Here is a 19620-nt window from a genome sequence, read left to right as displayed (position 1 = left end):
TAGCTTCAGCTCTCTTCAATGAAACATAAAGTTGGTTCTCCAGTACTTCACATTTCTTTTTCTGCAACTGCTTTTGAGATTTTCTCTTTATTTTGATACTCATCAGGTTGACTCGGATGTGTCTACAAGTGTTTTCCTTTCTATTTATCCTGCTTGGGGTTCTACAGCATTCTTGGATCTATGGGTTGATGATTTCATTGATTCAGGAAAATTTAGAGCCATTATCTCTGCAAATATTTTTTCCTGCCTGATTCTCTTTCTCTTCTCCTTCAGGGACTCCAATTACACATATGTTAGATACTGTTTGATATTGTCCTATGGATCTTGGGTGCTATATTTTTTCTCTCTCTGTATTTAAGTTTGGATAATTTTTATTGACCTATCCTGAAGTTATTCATTACTTCCTCTGATGTATGCATTCTTTTAATAAGCACATTGAAAGAATTCTTCACCCCTGATATTGTGATTTTCATTTCTAACATTTCCATTGGCTCATTTTTATAGTTTCCATCTCACCAGTGAAATTCCTGATCTGTTCATGCATGTTTTTCAATTGGAGTCTTTAACTTCTTATTATAGGTACTTTAAAGTCTCTATTGGATAATTCCAACATCTGGGCTGTCTCTAAGTCTGGTTCTATTGACTATATTTTCTTCTGATGATGGGTCATTTTTTTTTTCCTTTTTCATTCATCTTGTAATTTTTCTTAATGCTGGGCAATATCAGTAAGAGAACAGTAGGGACAGATGCACAATATTTATGCCCAGAAAAGAGTATGCCTTTTCCTCTGCCAGGCTTTTAAAGTGGGGATTTGAGTCAATCTAGTCTGTCATAATGATAGGTTGCGTTTTGGCTGTTGCTTTAGTTACATTCATCGTGCCTCAGTGCTGTCCTTTCTGAGAATTTGTTTTTTAATCCATAAACAAAAGTTCACAGGTCCATCTGATGTTATTGTTTAAATTTAAATAAGAAAATTAATAACAATATTTCCTGGTAGCAATAGCCCTCACCCCACATTCACTTAGTCAATAAACAAGATAGAGTTGCAACGAAAAATTAATCTGTTTGATTAGTGTTGTCTCCCATCCCTGCTCCACTTCTGCTAAAGGAGCTAGTGGGAGATAAATGGTTAGCAGAAAGAAGAGAAAACAAATTTATTGTCCTGGGTGAACTTTCTCCTGAATAACTGAAGGCAAGGTAGTCTAGCTGGGGAGAAAAACATGAATTAACCTCTGAAAAGGTAACTAAAATACTGGGCATTGCAAGGCAGTGTAGAACATTAAATATTTGGGAATGAGTTCCAATTAAAAAAGCATTATCTGTGCGCTTGTATTGCACTAGATGCTGGGCTATAGGTGTTGAGGATATAGAAGTAGTCTCATAGTTGGGAATGGTTAGAAAAGGTTTCACAAAAGCAAGAGACATTCAACTCACCATTTCTTGACTGTAAAGGAATTTTTTTTTTGAGAGAGAGAGAGAGTGAGAAAGAGCATGTGCATGTGGTGGGGGGAGGGGCAGAGGGAGAACGAGAGAGAGAATCTCAAGCAGACTCCCTGTTCAGTGCAGAGCCCAATGCAGGGCTGATCTCACGACCCTGAGATCATGACTTGAGCTGAAATCAAGAGTCAGACTCTTAACTGACTGAGTCACCCAGGCACCCCTACCTACATAGATTTGTAAAATTCCAGCTTCCCAGATCCCAAATCTGGAGATTCTGATTCAGCAGATCTGGTTTGGGCCCAGGAATTTGTATTTTTAGAAGCATCCCAGGTGATTCTGGAGCACAGAACCACTGAACCAAACTCCTCACTTTACAAACAAGCCCAGAGAAGAGGATTGATATGTCCAAGATCACGCAGCTCAGATGGTGACAAAGTCAGAGCTCAAACCACATCATGATAACAATCACTATGAACCAGCAGTTCTGTGTGCCAGGCATCCCCTTACACACTCTACATTTAATCCTCATGACAACCCAACAGAGTAGCTGTGGTTATCACCATCATCTCTATTTTAAAGAAGAAACCAACTCTTCGAGAGCTAAATTTTTGTTAATATTACACAGCAAATAAATGGCAGAACCCAGAGTTGAACTCCAAAGCCCAGGCCTTTAACCATCACGCACATGGACTCTTGGGTTTTTGCCCAACACTTACCCTTAACCTCAACTTAAGGCAGGGCGGGGAATGGGAAGGAGCAGGAACATGGCAGCAGGTGTCTTTAGGAAAGATTTAAAATGAAGGCACTTTGTTTAGTGTATACGTTTTATGTGGGGGCTTCCAGACTCTAGAAGGGCAACTCCTCTGAAGCCATTGCCAACCAAGCAGCTTACTTCTCCAAACGTAGGCTTCAACTAGGAACTTGGCACCAACCTCATGTGATTTAATGGATATGACTGGCATCTTATCCTCAAGCCAGAATTTCACAAGTGCTCACCCTCTGGGAGATGATTATTTTCTCTGCCTCTTCTCCCTGAGGAAGGTCTTTGTGTGCCTTAGAAAGGAGTCAAAGAAACACACGGCTTTCACTGACTGTTCCCACCTTCCTCTTCACACACCCCCTCTACTAAACATACGGAAACATAGTTCCCGAAACTACCATTTGTTTGATGCACATTTTAAAAGGAAATTTAATCCCATAAGATTCTAGAGAAAAGCATCTCTCCTTCGATGCATTTCTAGACCCATCTGCATAAACAGACAAATGAGATTCAGCTGCTCAGTGACTAAAGCTTCTGCTTAGGCCACACCCTCTACAGTACGGGGGAGGAAATTGCATTCCTGGTTGCTGTCACAGCTGGGTCAGTGCAGCTGAAGAGTCAGGGGACAAGCTGGAGTGAGCCCTAGTTCCACCATCTCCTTGATGTGTGATCTTGGCCCATATATTGTGTGTGGGCCACATGCCAACTTCTCCCAGCCTGTTTCCTTGACTGTCAATAGACATATCTGGAGGTTGCTGGATAGATTAAATGAAGAGTCTGGCTTCAGCTAGGTGGTCAGTCAATGGTAGCAATGATGGCCACCATATAAGGATGGTCTTGGGCCATCAGATGTACATTCATTTACTCACCAGCCTTGCACCCTACATCTTTCTCCCTCTCAAAGCATCTTATGAGCAGCCACAAGGAGCCAATGAGCACCACTGGGATGGTTGTGCACCACCTGGGGGTATTTCTTATGGGATGGATTCTTAGTGAGTGCATCATGGCATGTGAGAAAGGCCAAGACTCTCACGGACCCACCCTCCCCCCTCGTTTTGCAGTTGAAAAAACAGAGGTTCAGAGATGTTAGGGAATTAGCACAAGGGCCTGGCCAGTAAGTGGTGGTGCTGGGATTCAAACTAGTCTATATAATTTTAAGAGCCCATGTTTCTCCCTGCTTTGTTAAAGATTCAGTGGGCGGGGACAGGAGAAGGGAGAGAGGTGGGTCTTCTAAGTGTGCAGGACAGCTTGAGCAAAGGCATCAAGATAGAAATGTGGGTGCCAGATAAGAGTTTGTAGGAGACTCTGCTGGCTCAGATAGAGGGACAGGAAAGTGGATACAGGAAGAGTCAGGCAATCTGGATTCTAGTCTTGACCCTGTGGCATTCTGGCGTGTGACCTTAGAGAAGTTTTTCAGCCTCTCTGAGCTTTAGTTTTCCTACCATCAAGTGCGATCTGTATGTTCTGCAAAGCTCTTCACCCAGATGAGTGATTCTTCTATTCTGATTGCAGGGGAACATGGTATGCCCCTCCCCCTCTTGGGCATGCTGTGCTCTAGTCCTCAGGAGGGCTGGGAAGACTTCCGGGGGTCCTGCTGCTGGCCCTCATGTCTCGCTCTGTTTTCACAGGGTGGGAGAATGTCTATGGCTTTGATATGACCTGTATCCGGGATGTTGCCATGAAGGAGCCCCTGGTGGACATCGTGGACCCAAAGCAAGTGGTGACCAATGCCTGTTTAATAAAGGTCTGCAGACTCATTCTGCTGGGGCCCAAGCATGCTGGCAACCCAGCTGTGCCACCCTGGAAACCTGTGGGCCTGGAGTAAAAGCAATATTCAGCTCCTGCACTGCCCCGGCCTGGCAAAGCAAGGCCACCTTGGCCAGAGCCTTTGGCAACCTAAGGTGACCGCCAGTCAAAAGAAGATGCTCATACTAAGCAGAGTCACAGAGAGAGCCCCTGGACTCCACAGTGGCACAGCTGAGGGGAGGGAGTCAGTTCACATCCCTCGGTGGTGCAAAGGGAAGGGTATGGGGGAGGGGGCATCAGCAGAGAGGCAGGAGGGTATGCTCAGGTTTGGGGAAGCTCTTCCATTCCAAGGTGGATGGCCCTCTTAGGGAAGCAATCCAATACCTCAATCTGCTGTGTAATCGGCATTTATACTCCCACCTCCAAGCACACATCTGACCTGGCCAGACAGAGCTACTCAACCCCCTTCCCGAGTGGTCTTGTTTGTACATATGCTCTAACAACTTTCCTGACAAGACTTTCTTCGGTGCAAATGAAGAACAGCTGGTCAGTATCCTCGGCACACCGATCCTTAGTGTATTCTTATTATTAAATATTCAAACGTAGCAAATTTGAGAGAGTGAAAACAAAAGCTCCCCTTGACCTCCCCTCCCTTTCAACCCCACACTTTTCCTGGAGGTAATACTGTTCACATGTTGGATTGATCTTTCCAGCCCTTTCCTGAGAATTTGCATTTACAGACACTAATATATTATGTTGAACCATATAAACTACTGATATTTGGTTTTTTTAAATCTAGAAAGACATCACTTTCATATGGTTGAAGCTAACTTTTTAATTTAAAAATCTGGGTTCATTCTGTAAGTATTCATTGGCGCACGTAGCCCTCATCTTACTAAAACATACTTGCCGGCTCTGGTCCTGTATGTGTCACTTCTTTGCCAGGAGTATTGGGCTGGAGACCGGCAGCATTTTCAGGGGATAAAGGGGAAGAGTCCAGGGCCACTGGGGATGAGGAGAGATTTCTGAAGTTCTGATATATACCATGGCTTTGCTAGGTTCACAACTGTCCCTTGTCCCTGGGCACAGTCTTCCTAAGAAGAAACACAACTCTTGGTCCATAGTGTCATTGTAGCATTTAGAAGGGACCTCCGAGGGCAAATACACAGATAAGTCTCATCAGCTGCTGCTTCCTTGTAACATCCCGCCTAAGAGATGTGGCTGGAAATCTAAGTCTTGGGCTCTCTGTTGATGGGGTTCTCACTACTTCTTAACTCGGCCCATCCCAAGTCCAGGCAGGCTCAACTGCAAACAAACGTGTCCTTTTAGTTTTTTCCTATCGGCCCCTCGGTCCCTGAAGCCTCTCCCTGCCCCAAACAAAAGCAGGAAAGTATACTCCCAAACTGGTGCAACTGAATTTGCCTAAATGACATGTGGCAGCTATATGGAACCGTCAGGCACCTGTGTGTCATGGCCTTGGCTTGAAGGTACAACTCCTTCAATGTGCTGGGGCCCCAGGTCAATTTCCACCTTTTCCGCCTTTGACGGTAGGTGTGGCCACTGTGCTTCCATAGGTCTACTGCAGGTCACGTGGTGGACTGGCCTGCTTCTCCTCCCCGCACCCCACCCCCGCCCCCAGGCCACCCTGGCCTCCCGCCTTCTTCCCCCCACTCCCAGCAAGGGTCTTCCCCTTGGTTATACCTGAGTGCAGCCAGGGGCAAAACAACTGAACTCAGGGAATGGGGTGCAGAAGGGCACGCATCACACACTCCTGTAAACTCCTTGGGGCTGAAGTCCTGCCCCCTCCCTGTGCCCGCAACCCTTCTTCCTCTCTTCCCCGAGAAGGGTAAGGGCTGCCTGTGCATGCTTCTGCAACCAGGAGAGCCCCTCCATCAGCTTGCTCACCAGTGTGCTAAGCAACATTTTGCCAAGCCTGCTGGGAAAACACTTGCCCTTCTTCACACACTTAATTGCTACTTTCATCGCTATTAACGTTGCAGAGTGTGACACTTATTATAATTAAGACTCTGTTTTGACCAGTCTTCTGCTCTGAGACATCCATTTGTAACGTTATTTAGTGCTGGGGATAACAGAGACCTGGGGTTCTTCTGAGTATTGAGGCCTCCAGAGCCCTCCGCTTCACGGGGGTTCCCTGAGGCCTAGTCAGGGGGACCCCCTGTGGTGTCAGAGATGCTGCTGCAGAAGGAATACAGAAACCTTCCACCACAGGGCTCAGGGCTCTAGGGAGCCAGGTAACGGGTTTGGCTCTGTAGCCTTTGGGTCTGACAGGAGGGTGGACCTGAGCCCTGAGGGCCTCTGAGTCTCCAAAGCCTAGTCATAGCTGGCCACCTTCACAGATGGCCCAGCCCTCATTCCAAAAGACCAACTGCCTCTATTGTCACCATTTTATTTTATTTTATTTTATTTTATTTTATTTTATTTTATTTTATTTTATTTTATTTTATTTTATTTTAGTGAGCTCTATGCCCAACTCACAACCCCAAGATCAAGAGTCACATGCTCTATGGACTGAGCCAGCCGGGCGCCCCTCCATTGTCACCATTTTAATGTATAGCTTCATCACTTCTGTCTCGAAAACTTTTGTTCCTTCAGAGGCCCCTATTAAGATGCAAATATCTGTAGGACTTAGCGAACACTATCAGCTAAAAGGGGAGTCGATAGCTGAGAGTGGTTGATGTACATCTGAGAGCAGGACCCTATGAAGGAGGGATGGAGTGTGTGTGTGCGTGCACATGCGCGCCCTGAATGTCGTGAAGAAGTGAGGCGGGTGACTAGAGAAAGCAGCCATGTCCAGATGTGTCCCGGAGCCTACCTTTGGAGCTCACTGTCTGTGTTCAGGCCAAGAGGGCCACTCTCTTTAGGTAAGCGATACAGAGTGATGGAAGGTTTCGGATTCAGAGAGCAGTACAGTCTGAATGGATCTGAGGGATTAGGGGCTTGGTTTGGAGAAGAGGCCTGGGGCTGGGGGCAGGAACACTGTCGAGTGTGGAGGCCAGTAAGGAGAAGACTGAGGGCTGGCAGGTGCTAGGTTACACAGCGAGGGTACACAGACCCATAATGGGCAGCCTCTGTGCTGAGATCCTGTCCAACGAGGGGGCCAGGCTGCTGAGATAGCCAGAAGTACGGTGGAAAGACCAGGTGAGGCTGGAGGCAGAGGGACCGAGAGAAAAAGATAACAAGGACCTTGGAAAGAGTCTGGAGCCTGGCCGTCTGGCCCTGGCTAAGAAGCAAATGGTAGTCAGTAAGTATAGGCACCGTGAGCCTGGTGGACTGTGCTGATGCCATTAACAAAAATACAGTTAACCACATCTTGCTCTGAGTTGTGGAGCTGGAAGGAACCTTGGGCAGCATGTGGCCGGAGGGCTAATGAATGTCATGTAGGCTGACAGGCGCTGGCTTTAAAAAGGAGCCATGGATCAAACTTAGCAGGATGACATATAATGGAGGATCCTACACTCAGTTTCCAGGACAAAAGCAAAAAGGAGCATGAGCAGGATGCGGTGGAGGGAGAGGGCTTGGCCAACCGAGTGCGTCTGAGCCAGCAGTGTGCTCTTTGAGACCAGAGGCTGCTAGAAGTAGGTCCCAAACAAGGAGGGTGACAGAGTAAGAAATCATGACTTATGAGAAGTGAATGAAAAACCAGACACAGTTTATGTTGGAGAAGAAAAGGTTTAGGGGGCCCATATGAGCGGGAATAGGCATTTGGCTTATACCATGGGTGGAAGTTACAGAGACGGGTGTGTACTCTCCTCACTCGTTTTGAAGAGGGACCCGTCCATTGGAGATGTCAGGAAATGGAATCAGCTGCCTGACAGGTACTGAATACATCACCCACGAAGGTGTCCTAGCAAGCACCCGATGACGACTTCCTAGGGATGCTACCAAAAGGGCTCTTGCATTGATGGCTTTCTAATCCCGTCAAATTCTGCATGCCTGACCCATGGCTTCCCATTCTACTGATTCTTGTTCCTCATCCTTGGTTCTAGAAGCACAACAAAACTTGCATTGAGGTGACATCACCAAGGGGCTCCCCATTCCCCTAAATCTGCAATCCCACCCTCTTCCCAACTAATAGGTCAGAGCTTCAGCTTCCCCCAGGGGATACAAGGGCTATACACCACAGACCACAATAGGGCTCTGATCTGACTTGCCTCCTTGACCAAACCTCTTCCTCTGTCCACCCCCTGGAAACAGGACTTCTCTTTCAAGGCCCCGGGATGCTTTGCGTCTTCTTTTCCTTTATTTATTCTAGAAATATGTAGAGATAAAAGCCATTTCTGTTACATTATTCTGTGTCTTCCCTGCTCTTGTTTCCCCACCCTGAGACCCCTCTCCTAATTTTCTCCAATATCTTCCATCATCCGGGTCTCAGGAGAGCCCCTTGGAACCAGTCCAGGCACACGGGTATCTGTCTGGCTCTTACAGAGTCTTCAGACAGAGGTCCTTGCTACACAACCCCAACAATGGGAAGCTTCCTTAAACCTCACTGAAAACTGTCCGGATGCCTCTAGGGCTCTTGGGAGGTTTGCCCTGTCTCATCGGGGCCAGGAAACAGTAGGTCAGCATCCTCCACACAGAAAAGAACATGTTGCACATTGCAAACTGTCTTTCATTATACTTGCTCCCCACGCAACATTGATTTTCAGCCACTTCCCAACTGAAATTGTTAGAATTATTAGTTCTTTGTGTTCTCCGTTCCCCAGCCAGAACTGAAAAATTCTTACCTCTTATTTCTCCCCTTTTTTCTTTCTTCCTTTCTCTTTTTTCCCTTCCTCTCCCTCCCCTTTCCCTCTCCCTTTCTTCCTTCTTTCCTTCCTTCCTTCGTTCCTTCATTCCTTCCTTTCTTTCTTTCCCTCCCTCCCTCCCTCCTTCCCTCCCTCCCTTCCTTCCTTCCTTTCCTTCTTTCTTTCCCTCCCTCCCTCCCTCCTTCCCCCCTCCCTTCCTTCCTTCCTTCCTTCCTTCCTTCCTTCCTTCCTTCCTTCCTTCCTTCCTTCCTTCTTTCCCTCCTTCCTTCCTTCCTTCCTTCCCTCCTTCCTTCCTTCCTTCCTCTGTCTCTCTCCCCCGCCTTTTCTTTCTTTCATCCAGGCTTGGTGTAGATGGTCAGCAGAACTTCCCTTGGTCCAGTCTGTGACTGTGGGTGGGCTCAGGTCCTCACTCCTGAGATAATACTTAGTGTCTCCTATTGCTGGAAACTTGAATATCAAAAAATTGGGAAATGACTAATCTGGTTCACCCAAATCAAGGGGAGGGCTTGATAAAGCACAGATTGCTGTTTTGATTCCATAGGTCTGAGATGCCGTCCCTACCCCACCCACTCAGAATTTGCACCCAGGTGATGCTAATGCCTATCATTTGGGACTACACTTTGAGAACCACTAGATGAAGGGAGCAATGCTGAGGGGGACTGCTTTGAGGCTGCTCTGTTAGATTCAGGAAAGCTCTGTCTCATTAATCCTCCTCTCCCCTCTCCTCCCCCTCCCCCATAAGCCCCCATCCCCAGAAGATTGACCTTCCTAATTCTGTTCCCCACACATTCTGATTCAAATGTGTTTGCACCATTACCTGAGCTTACCCCACCCTAGAAAGGATGGAGGAGGTCCCTGGGAGGGCGGTGGGCAGGCTGGGGAGCCACCCCGAGAGTAATGACACCCCCAGAGAGTCTACTGTTGGTGGTCTTCCACGGGAAGGAAGCTGCTGACCAGGACCCAGACCTGGTGGAGGCACTAAGTGTTGGCATTCTCTTTCTTCTGGGCCACAGGAAGTGGACATTTATACGGTGAAGACGGAAGAGCTGTCGTTCACATCTGCCTTCTGCCTGCAGATACAGAGAAATGACTACATCCACGCCCTGGTCACCTATTTTAATATTGAATTTACCAAGTGCCACAAGAAAATGGGGTTTTCCACAGGTGAGCCTTTGGTGGGCACTCACTCCAGACCCTCCCTCCATGTTGAGACCCTCCATGTTGATGCTTTGCAGAAGTGACCGGGGTTGGCCTCTTCTTGGGGGCAGGACCTGGGGCATGAGCCAGGCAGGGGCCCTTGCTTGGCATCTTATAAGCCTTCTCCAGCACGCTTTTGGCTGCCAAAGGAGAAGGTAGATGAAAATAGGTATGGTAAGACCAGAGCTGAGAGTGTGTGTTGGGCAGGGAGAGGCAGAGGGGGGCGGCCCCATTTGAAAGGCACATTTGTTCTTTGAACATTTACTGAGCATATTCCGTGCGAGCGGTAAGGATATAGAGTAAGGTTTCCCTATCTTCACTGCCTTGCCCTACCACAGGATTCAACGGGTCTCTCAGTAGGCTGCAGCCTATGTCTCTCTGTCTCCTTCCTTTCTTTGTTGCTTCCACCCCAATCCTTCCTTCATTAAGTTCCTGACACTGTGCCCCAAAGCCCACCTGTTCTAGAAGCACAACAAAACTCCCTCCCTGCCCGGCTTCAGAAGTGTCTCATTTCCTGCAGCAGATGACCCCAAATTTCTTAGCCTGGTAAATGGGGGTTCCATGACCCGGCCCTAGCTCACTTCTGTCACCTCGCTTCTTACTGCCCCTCCTTTGCTTTGCCCTCTTCCCTTGTCCCTTCACTGCACACACAGCCTAGTCACACCGAACACCTTGCAGTCCCGGAACTTAGCAAGGCTTCTTAAGTCTCTAGGCCATTGTCTCTGCACACGCCAACCCCTTGTTCATCCAGGTGCACCATGGGGACAGGAGGGTCTTTTGTCAGAGACTCTTGTCATCTCCTTCCTCCCATATTTGTCTGCTAGGGCTGCTATAACAAAGTACTACAGGCCGGTGGCTTAAACTACAGAAATTTATTTTTCATAGTTCTGGAAGATCAAGGTGTCGGCAGGTTTGGTTTCTCCTGAGGCTCTCTCCTTGGTTTGCAGGTGGCCTCCTGCTCTCTGTGTCCTCACGTGGACTTTCCTCTGTGTATGTGTGCTCCTGGTATCTCTGTGTGTACCCTAATCTCCTCTTTCTAGAAGGACACCAGCCACACTGGATTAGGGCCTACCCAAAGGCGTTATTTTAAAGGCCTCTTTAAAGGTCCTATCTCCAAATACAGTCATATTCCGAGGGACAGGGGCTTAGGGCCTCAGCTCCAGACCCTCCCTCCATGAATTATGGGGGACACAATTCAGCCCCAAACACCTCCCCCATCCCCGCCCCTCACCTGGCCAACTCCAGCACAGGCCTCATCTCTCACCTCAGTTATTACTTGATGCCCTCCTTCACTCCTGGTCAAGGTTAGGCATCCTTCTTGGAGCTCCCTAATATCCTGTGCTTATGTTAGTCAGTCAGTCATGGTGATGTAAAAAAAAAGGGGGGTATAAAAAGTCAAGGAAGAAGTCCTCTTTCTATTGCATCCCAGCCTTGTGCCTCAGAGACATATGTTAATGATTTCTTTTGTATCCTTCCCAAACATTTCAATGGTACAGAAGCACATCGCTTTTTATTTGAAATACTTCTCATATAAAGTTGCAAAAATAGAACATAGAGCTCTGTGAACCCTTTACCTAGCTCGCCCATTGGTGGCATCTTATGTAACCACAGTACCACATCCAAACTACACCTTTTTTAAAACACCGGATAGCTCATACTAAACACGCTGCCCTCTGACACCTTGTCTTTATTTAACAATATACCTTGGAGAGCCTTCCACAGACTCACAGACGTAGCTAGTGTATTTTTTTTTTTTTGAAACAACTACACAGGATTCCAGTGCCAAATGTACCATTGTTTATTCAATATTTTCACTCTTTTTATGCAATTCTGTCTCCCCATGGGCTGGGGTCACATCTCATGAATCTCTGCCCTGCTGGTGTCTGCAGTAGGCTTGGCTCGCAGTAGGTTCTAAACAAATCTCCGTCCAGGGAGTATATCAAGATCCAAGTCCTGCCCTTGGGAACATGTTCATATTGATCATGCCTGTGAAGTCCTCCTGGGAAGTGGGAGCACGTTGTCGGGGGCGAGTGAGCGTGCATGTGGCAGGGGTCAATGTGTTCTACCAGAATCTGAGGATATGATCATTCACTTCCTGAGCCTTGGTGACAATGATCCTCTTTTACCTGTGGACAGGGGGGGCAAGAGATTTATCCAACCCCTCCCAGAGGGCTTTTTCCAGAACTGGTGTCTCCTGACCAACAAGACCACAATCTTCTGGTCTCCATCATCCAGGCCAGTGCTGGTGCCCCTTGTCTTGGGGAAAACAAGAGACCCCCCCCCAACTGGGGTCATTTTCAGCTACTACCTTCCTTAGTGGGGCAGCAGGTGAGATTGTCTTCCTGATGGTCAGGAATAGCCTGGAGGGGAAGGGAGGTTTTACCTGGACCTTGAAGGATGGGTGAGACTCAGCCTCACAGTAGGGGGTAAGGCAGCTGCGGGAGGGCTGAGCAGGAGCCTGCTTGAGGGATGGTGAGGGTTTGCTCTCAGCATTCAAGTCTCCAACCCACTGGTGCAGTTTCTTCCTATTCTGTGGTCACAACCCCACTGTAGTTCCTCACAAGTCCCTATGAGAGAAATGACAAGGACTGTGTTTCATAGGCTCAAATACCGTGGGTCTAGATCAAGGTCCGAGCTCACTCGTCTGTCTTTTTGCAACTATGGTGTTATGTTGCCTCCTCTTTGCACAGAACCCCGGAAACTCAGGTCTCAAAGGTCACCCAGAGGTCTTGCAGTCTTCCGTTTCCCTTCTCAAAGTGTGGTCTGTGGCCAGCAGCTTCAGCATCACGTGGGAACTTGCTAGAAATGCAAATCCTCAAGACTTACCCCCGACCTTCTGAATCAGAAACTCGGGGGTGTGGCCCTCCAGGTGATTGTGATACACAAATCAGTCTGAGAACCACTGCCCCTGTGCAGGACGGCTTGAACAAGATGCTTGTGAATTTGGCTCCTGTTGATGCCTTTCTGGAAAGATAATTCCATCTCCCTACTACGATATGCCCTCTTTTCTTATCAAAGCCTAGGTCTTCTGTCTGACGTAGGTCCCTCTTGATGCAGCATCCCCATATGTTTAGAGATCAGGGGAAATAATTTGTTTAGCCGATTCTTCAGCCACCTGTGGAATGTCCACTGGGGATTTTGCTACCAGGTAGTGTGGGTTTGGCAGTGGGCTTTTCAGACCCTCTGTAGTCTGACCGCCTAGAAAAGAGTATTTACTTTTTGTTTTTAAGGACTTCAGATGCACAGAATTAGATTAATCCTAATTCCTGGTTCATGACATCATTGGGTCAGGCACGGTTCACTTTCTGCTTGTTTATTTATTAATATAATGAACACCTGTGAACTCACCACTAACTCAGTAATGTAAATAAAGTATTATTAACTAGAACGCAATAGTAACTGGAAAGAAATGTATTATTGTTATTAGAATGTAAATGTATTATTTAATATCAAGAAATAAACTATTACTAATTAGAATATGAGTGTTAACCAGAAATACATTAGTGGCTATAATGATACTATTTATAATTAATAAGTAAATTAATTCACAGTCACATAATTAATCCCTGTGAGCTCATCACATAATTAAACAGATGCTCCACCCCATCTCATCACACCCCCCCCATATTGCCTCTAGATGAACATTATTCCAAATGATTTTGTGTTCTTTATCCCCTTGCTATTTTTAAAAAGTTTGATCACATCTATGTGTATGTCAGAACACTGTATTGTTTGGTCTCAGCTATTTTCGAACTTCATGCAGAGTGTAGCCTGTTGTATGTGGCCCCTTCCCATCGATTATCCGCCAAGCTTTCTGTCTCAGCCCAGCCACAGCTAGCTCTGGGGGGCCCACTCGAAAGCACACCACGTAGCATGCAGCTTGAAGACAGTCCCTGTTAATGGCTCTCGAGTCTCCTCTCTGCAGCTCCAGGCAGAAGCTGTTGAAAATGAGCACAGGAGCCCAGGGTTCCAGGCTGTGCCAGCCAGCGGGCATGGCTGCCCCACACCTTGGCCACATCCTCAGTGGGTGGGGGCAGGAAATGGGAACTGGGACCCTTGGGGCAGCTGGAGTGCGTGGAGGGGCAGTTGCTTGAGTAGAAGCAGGCCTGGGTTGGAGTCTTCGTTTTTCCAGGAGTCAGCCAGGTAGGGTGGCCATACATAGGAGATGGGCTTTGAGTAGTTTACTTTCTGGGACTCTGGCTTGTTATTTGTGAGATGATGTGGTCAGACCGAGATGCCTAGCAGCCCCTTCCCGCTTTGCCATCCCGTGACAATGAGTCATTGTAGCAGGTCAAAGAAACTTCTTGGTGCATAATCTTTCATTCTCTAAAAAGCTTCTGACCCCCCGGGGGAATATAATTGCAAATTGATAGCCAGAAAAAGTGCTAAATTTCAGGAAAAGCTACCAGCCACTTAGACACTGGGAAGTGAAACAGGGAGCAGGATTCCACTCCCTTTCTGAAAGCACCAGGAAAAATCTTCTTGTGAGGGGCCCTTGCCGTTCGTTCCCACAGCCCCCTGAGCTCTGCACCCCTGTCCTTGGTCAGGAGGATGACCCAGCGATCTGAGTGTCTTCTTGCTGAGGCTGCAGGATGTGAAGGGAGGCAAGGCTGTACAGGTTGCTGTTTCCCAAATTTAGAACCGTAACTGGCACATGATAGGCATCCTGAATTGATGTCTGTTGAATGGAGGAATGCATGCTGGGGGCAGTACTGGTCACACTCACTTAAAATATAGAACAAAAGCTGTCCATAATCCAGAGCCCAGAGAGACTGGGAAAGGGAGGGAGAAAAGGAGAGGTTGGCGTATGGGGTCAGGATATTAAGAGTATAAAGATATCTTCATAACAGGGAAAGCTGAAAGTCACATACATGATCTTGAAGGTTATAGTTGGGGCAGGGAAGGGAGGGAAAGACTTATTCCCTGATGAGAACTCTAGATGTCATCCACAGCCCTGTGTTGTGTACTCACCCTTGCAACCTAGCACCTTTCTAGATGCTTCCCCAGGACATTCTACACTGCTAGAGTGAGGCAGCACATCTTTGCAGGTCAGAACCATAGATTATGGATAAATAAAATTATATATACCACTTCCCATAGTGATTATATGGGACTTATATTATAATGGCTTAGTGATACCCTCACATTGGCCTAATGTGTCTGTCATAGGGTGACTATATAATTTATCTTCCAATTAAGGACACTTCTGATAGTGAAAGGGAGAGCTATTCATAGTTGTGCCACAAAGACAAGTAACCTGGAGTTGTCTTGGGCACAGCAGGATATTTGGTCACCCTTAGTATACCCTTTCCCCCTTGTCATCCCATCTAATCCTCAAAGTACCCGGGGAGATCAATATCACGCCCCACATTCTGCAGATATAGCAAATGAGCCCCAGGGTCATAGTGCAAACACATGGCAATGTGGAAGCAGGAAACTGGGCCTGTTGTTGCCTATTTAATGTCCTTTCCACTCTTGCCCATCTGGAGATGTTATTAGATGCAAAAGAGTGGGTTTGCACAGTGATTTCAGCCATGCTGTATGTCTACAACATCTGGGGGGAGATTTTTAAGTCTTGGCAAGTATGCCCCCTTCACGTCCCCCAGAATGACTGAATTCAAGTCTCCAGGAGTAGAGTCGAGACATCTGAATTTTAATCAGTTTCTCCTGGACACCCCGACAGAGTATTAGTATTGTGAAAGCTGGTTTAGATAATTAGTCCACAGCTAATGGACCCATCACAGAAATGAAATGTTTGGGGAGGTTCTCAAACTTTTGATGTTGATGGCAAGGGGAAAAAAATCACTTTCCTCCAACACAAGGCTGGCATATATTTTGGACAACCATCAGACACACCTAGGCTTGATGGCTGCCAACCCTGAGCCAGCAAAATCTCTGGGACTCTCTTAAGGCATCTGATTAGGTGACAGAAGGAAGCTGCTTGAATCTCCTTGCCTGAAGGTCTTTAAGAACAGGAGAGAGAGACACCTGTCTGACTGGTGTAGGAGGAAGTGGGGGCGAGAGTGCTTTCAGTCATACGCTGCCATTCTCTGCACACACCAGAGACTATCTTTTGACAATTTATTTAGATATAGTTGGCGGGGAAGGTGCTGGGACAGGTGGACTTTGTCCGTAGACAGCAGTATGCCTTAGAGGCCATGAAGGCTGGATGTGTTTGGGAATCTAGGATCTGAGAGGCACAGACTGCACATTCATGACCCTCCTTTGATCTTTTCCAAGTGCTCAGGCTGCTTTTCCCCCACCATAACTTTGAGTTTGTGTTGATCTCCTAAATGCACACATTGAAGGCTACACGAGTCTTTAACCAAACCACTGACCTTTGATCAAGCCAGTTCATTGCAAAGGGCGAAGAAAGACAGACCCTTCACTACCATTTAAATAGGTCTTGGGGTTTGTAAGATCTTAGGGGTTACCTGGTCTGGCTCAGCGCATGATAAATCCCGTTAGTGGTTGTTGTAGGAACACCTCAAGGCTGGATCTCAGGTAGCTCAGACGATTGCAGAACAGTCCTGATTTTTCCTGATGAATTAAAAATCTGCCTTCTAGTAATTCCCAGTGACTAGCCTTTGTTCTGTTTCCAACGCCATATATAACCCCACATGTAAGTCTTTCCATATGACAGCTTTTGAAGTATTTGAAAGGCACTTCTTATATTCTCCCAAGTCTTCTCATCTTTAGCTCTGGTCCTAAGCAAAGAGAAAATCAGTATTAAGGAGTCCTACATCCAGGTGGTGGAAGGTAAGATCCTAAAGGGCCAAGAGGAACTTACTATAATGGCTTCTTCTACTACCTACAGTTTTCAAAGCCTCCACTGTAATTGAACATCTGTGGGTACCCTGAAGCATAACGAAGTGTCTGCTCTTTGGGTTTTTGCCATAGCTCATTTATTCAGCTCTTACAGATCTAGCAAGTGTGGTGGTAGGCACCAAGGACGTCACAGTCAATAAGCCTGGCAGGGCACCTGTCCTCATGGAAGTTGCAATCCTATGGAGGAACAAACAGCTGAAAAAAGACGAAGGCCTTTATGCCATAGTGTGATAGACATTGTGGTAGCATAAGCCCAGGGTGGGCCGTCAGGCAAGGCTTCCCAGAGGAAGTGACCTTGACGGATGAGGAAGGGAGAGCTTGCTGGACAGGGAGGGAAGAGTATGCCAAAGACAGCTGGTGCTGAGGAAGATGGCCCATAAGCAGGACCCCTCCTTTGGCTTTTGAGCATGCAGTGTGTCGAGAGAGGCTGGTTGGGATTTAATGGCAAATACAGGGGAGGCGCCAGCATCAGTGCAGCTCTGGATCCTGCAGGAGTGCACTGTAGACCAGTGGTGGGTCTGTGGGATGAGAATTATGCCCCATTTCTTTTTTTAAAGATTTATTTATTTATTTGAGGGGGGAGGGGCAGAGGGAGAAGGAGGGAGAGAATCTCAAGCAGACTCCCTGCAGAGCGCGGAGCCTGATGTGGGGCTCGATCTCAGGACCCCGAGATCATAATCTGAGCCAAAATCAATAGCTGAACACTTAACCGACTGAGCCACCCAGGCACCCCATCCCTCATTTCTTTTTGATCCAGTTAGGAGGACACCGCTGAAACCCCACAGCAGGCTTGGGCCAAGGGTACTAGGTTTGGTTCTAGGGCAGAGAAATGGCAAGGAAAGCTATGTGTAGGATGGGGGTGTCAGTGGGACACTAGTTTAGCTCTGGAATTTGCATACATAATGTCATTTAAGGAGAGCCAGGATGGCCTACTCTACAAATCTCCCCCTTACACTGTCTGAATGTCTTCCCTCTGTTGAACTGATTACAAACAGTAGCATTTTGAGTTTCATTTGCGTTAATGAGTTTAGTTGGTGAGAGGGTATTCATCCCACCCCTTGGAATGAACTGGTAATACCAGCATCTTTCTCTTCTGATTCCCTGGAAGATCAGCAGCCCCGAGGAGATGGGAATTTGATGGAAGGAGGAGCACTGGGGCCGAGTGAGGATTTCTGGGGCTTGGCGGCAGGCTATAGGGGCTGGGCACTGACCCTGCAAGAGTGCTGGGTATTGGTTCAGTGAATCCCAGAAGAAGCCCAGCAACTTCTAGGCAGGGTCTCAGCCTCAGACCTTCTGGAGATATCTTCTCTGATCCTTCCTTCCTACCTCCCCTATTCTTCTCCCCTCAGCCCCCGATGCCCCCTACACCCACTGGAAGCAGACTGTCTTCTACTTGGAAGATTACCTCACTGTCCGGAGGGGGGAAGAAATCTATGGGACCATATCCATGAAGCCAAATGCCAAAAACGTGGTGAGTGCTGAGGAAGTCTCTGTCTGGGCCAGGGTCAGAGAGAGGAAGGGACCCATTGAGCTGGCTCCCTGCAGCTGCCAGGACCCCCTTGCCCAGGTGCCCGAGTGTCTTGTGCACAACCAGACAAGGTATTGGGGGAGGGGCAGTAGAAAGCCTGGTTTGGATCTGACAGGTGTCATTGAAGGCCTCCAGCCGTGGCCCCTTAACACTCAAAGATGATAGATTTTTCTCAAGGCCCCGCTCTGGACTTTCAGCCTTGAACAGCTTCCAGTTCTTCACCCAGGGGGCTTTGAGCACAGAGGCTGTTGCCATGGGTTTCAGATCATTTAGAACAAGCCAAGCCAGGAAATAACAGTTTCTGGTGGCCTGGAAGATGTTTGGTTCACATTTCTTCAGTGGCCCTGGTGGCTTGGGGATCATGTGATTCTTTTTGAGTAGCCCCAGGTGCAAGCATGTGTGTTGAAAGAGTCTAGAGAATGCTTTGAGGGTTGTGCCACACAAGACTCAACCACCCCACTCTGTTTTCTCTCAGGATGAAATCAGTGGGAACATTTCTATGTTATAACAGGAAGGGTTTAGGTTCAAAATCAAAGCACTTCCTGTGAGGATAATGAGACACCAGAATAGATTCCCGAGGGCTGTTCGTGGGAACCCCTTAGCTAGAAAACCTTAGAAACGGTAGTTGCCCACCCCCCTGCCCGCAGGAGTGGGAGGCGCTCGACTCGCTCACTCCCACACTAATGCTGGGACCCTTCGTTCCTCTTTTGCAGCGAGACCTCGATTTCACAGTAGATTTGGATTTTAAAGGACAGCTGTGTGAAACATCTGTATCTAACGACTACAAAATGCGTTAGCACACGTGGGAAGCTGCAGCGAGCGAGCAAGAAGAGAAACTCTTCCCTCGATCTGCGGCTCTGTAACAAGGAATACCGTTTGCAGGACTATACACTTGAAAACCAGAGTTTTAAATTCTGCCTTGAAGATTGGTGAACTCACCAGGGCTCCTGTGGGCCCTGCCACTAGGACAGAGAGCCTCCAGCTCCCCAGCTCGGCTCTGGGAGCCCTTCACCGAGGCTTTGTTGTCGCAGACAAAGAGCAATCTCCAGTGTGGTGGCTGGGGCCCCGAGGATGGAAAAGTACACACGTATACCCATTGTCCTCCTTAACTGTGAATCTCCGGAACTTTCAAGTTTTGCATGCTGCAGGCATCTAGGACAGATTGCTTCACTAGAACCTGGAGACATAGTGTCTTTGATAGCATAAGCCAGATTACCCGTCTGCGTGGTGCCGTGTGCGTGCGTGCGTGCGTGCGTGTGTGCGCGCCTCCAGCGGATCCATTAGTTTCTTTACCCACAACACCTGTATATGAATGCATATACAACCACGTGGGTGTATTTCTGTGTTCATTCAGG

General features: G+C 47.6%; 1 protein-coding gene across 2 annotated transcripts in view; it reads left to right on the top strand.

Moving 5' to 3' along the window:
* The window catches only part of PRMT8 (protein arginine methyltransferase 8), a 90978-nt gene extending 71916 nt beyond the window's left edge, over positions 1 to 19062 (top strand). For both annotated transcript variants that reach the window (XM_044914962.1, XM_044914961.1), the window contains 4 exons: positions 3829 to 3944; positions 9726 to 9876; positions 18087 to 18208; positions 18979 to 19062. In XM_044914962.1, the coding sequence (XP_044770897.1) occupies positions 3829 to 3944; positions 9726 to 9876; positions 18087 to 18208; positions 18979 to 19062 (473 nt within the window). The remainder of the gene's footprint in view (positions 1 to 3828; positions 3945 to 9725; positions 9877 to 18086; positions 18209 to 18978) is intronic.
* Positions 19063 to 19620: the final 558 nt, after the last annotated feature.

The sequence above is a fragment of the Neomonachus schauinslandi genome, chromosome 5 (assembly GCF_002201575.2).
Source record: "Neomonachus schauinslandi chromosome 5, ASM220157v2, whole genome shotgun sequence".
Lineage (NCBI taxonomy): Eukaryota > Metazoa > Chordata > Mammalia > Carnivora > Phocidae > Neomonachus > Neomonachus schauinslandi.
This window is presented reverse-complemented; position numbering and strand designations above follow the sequence as displayed.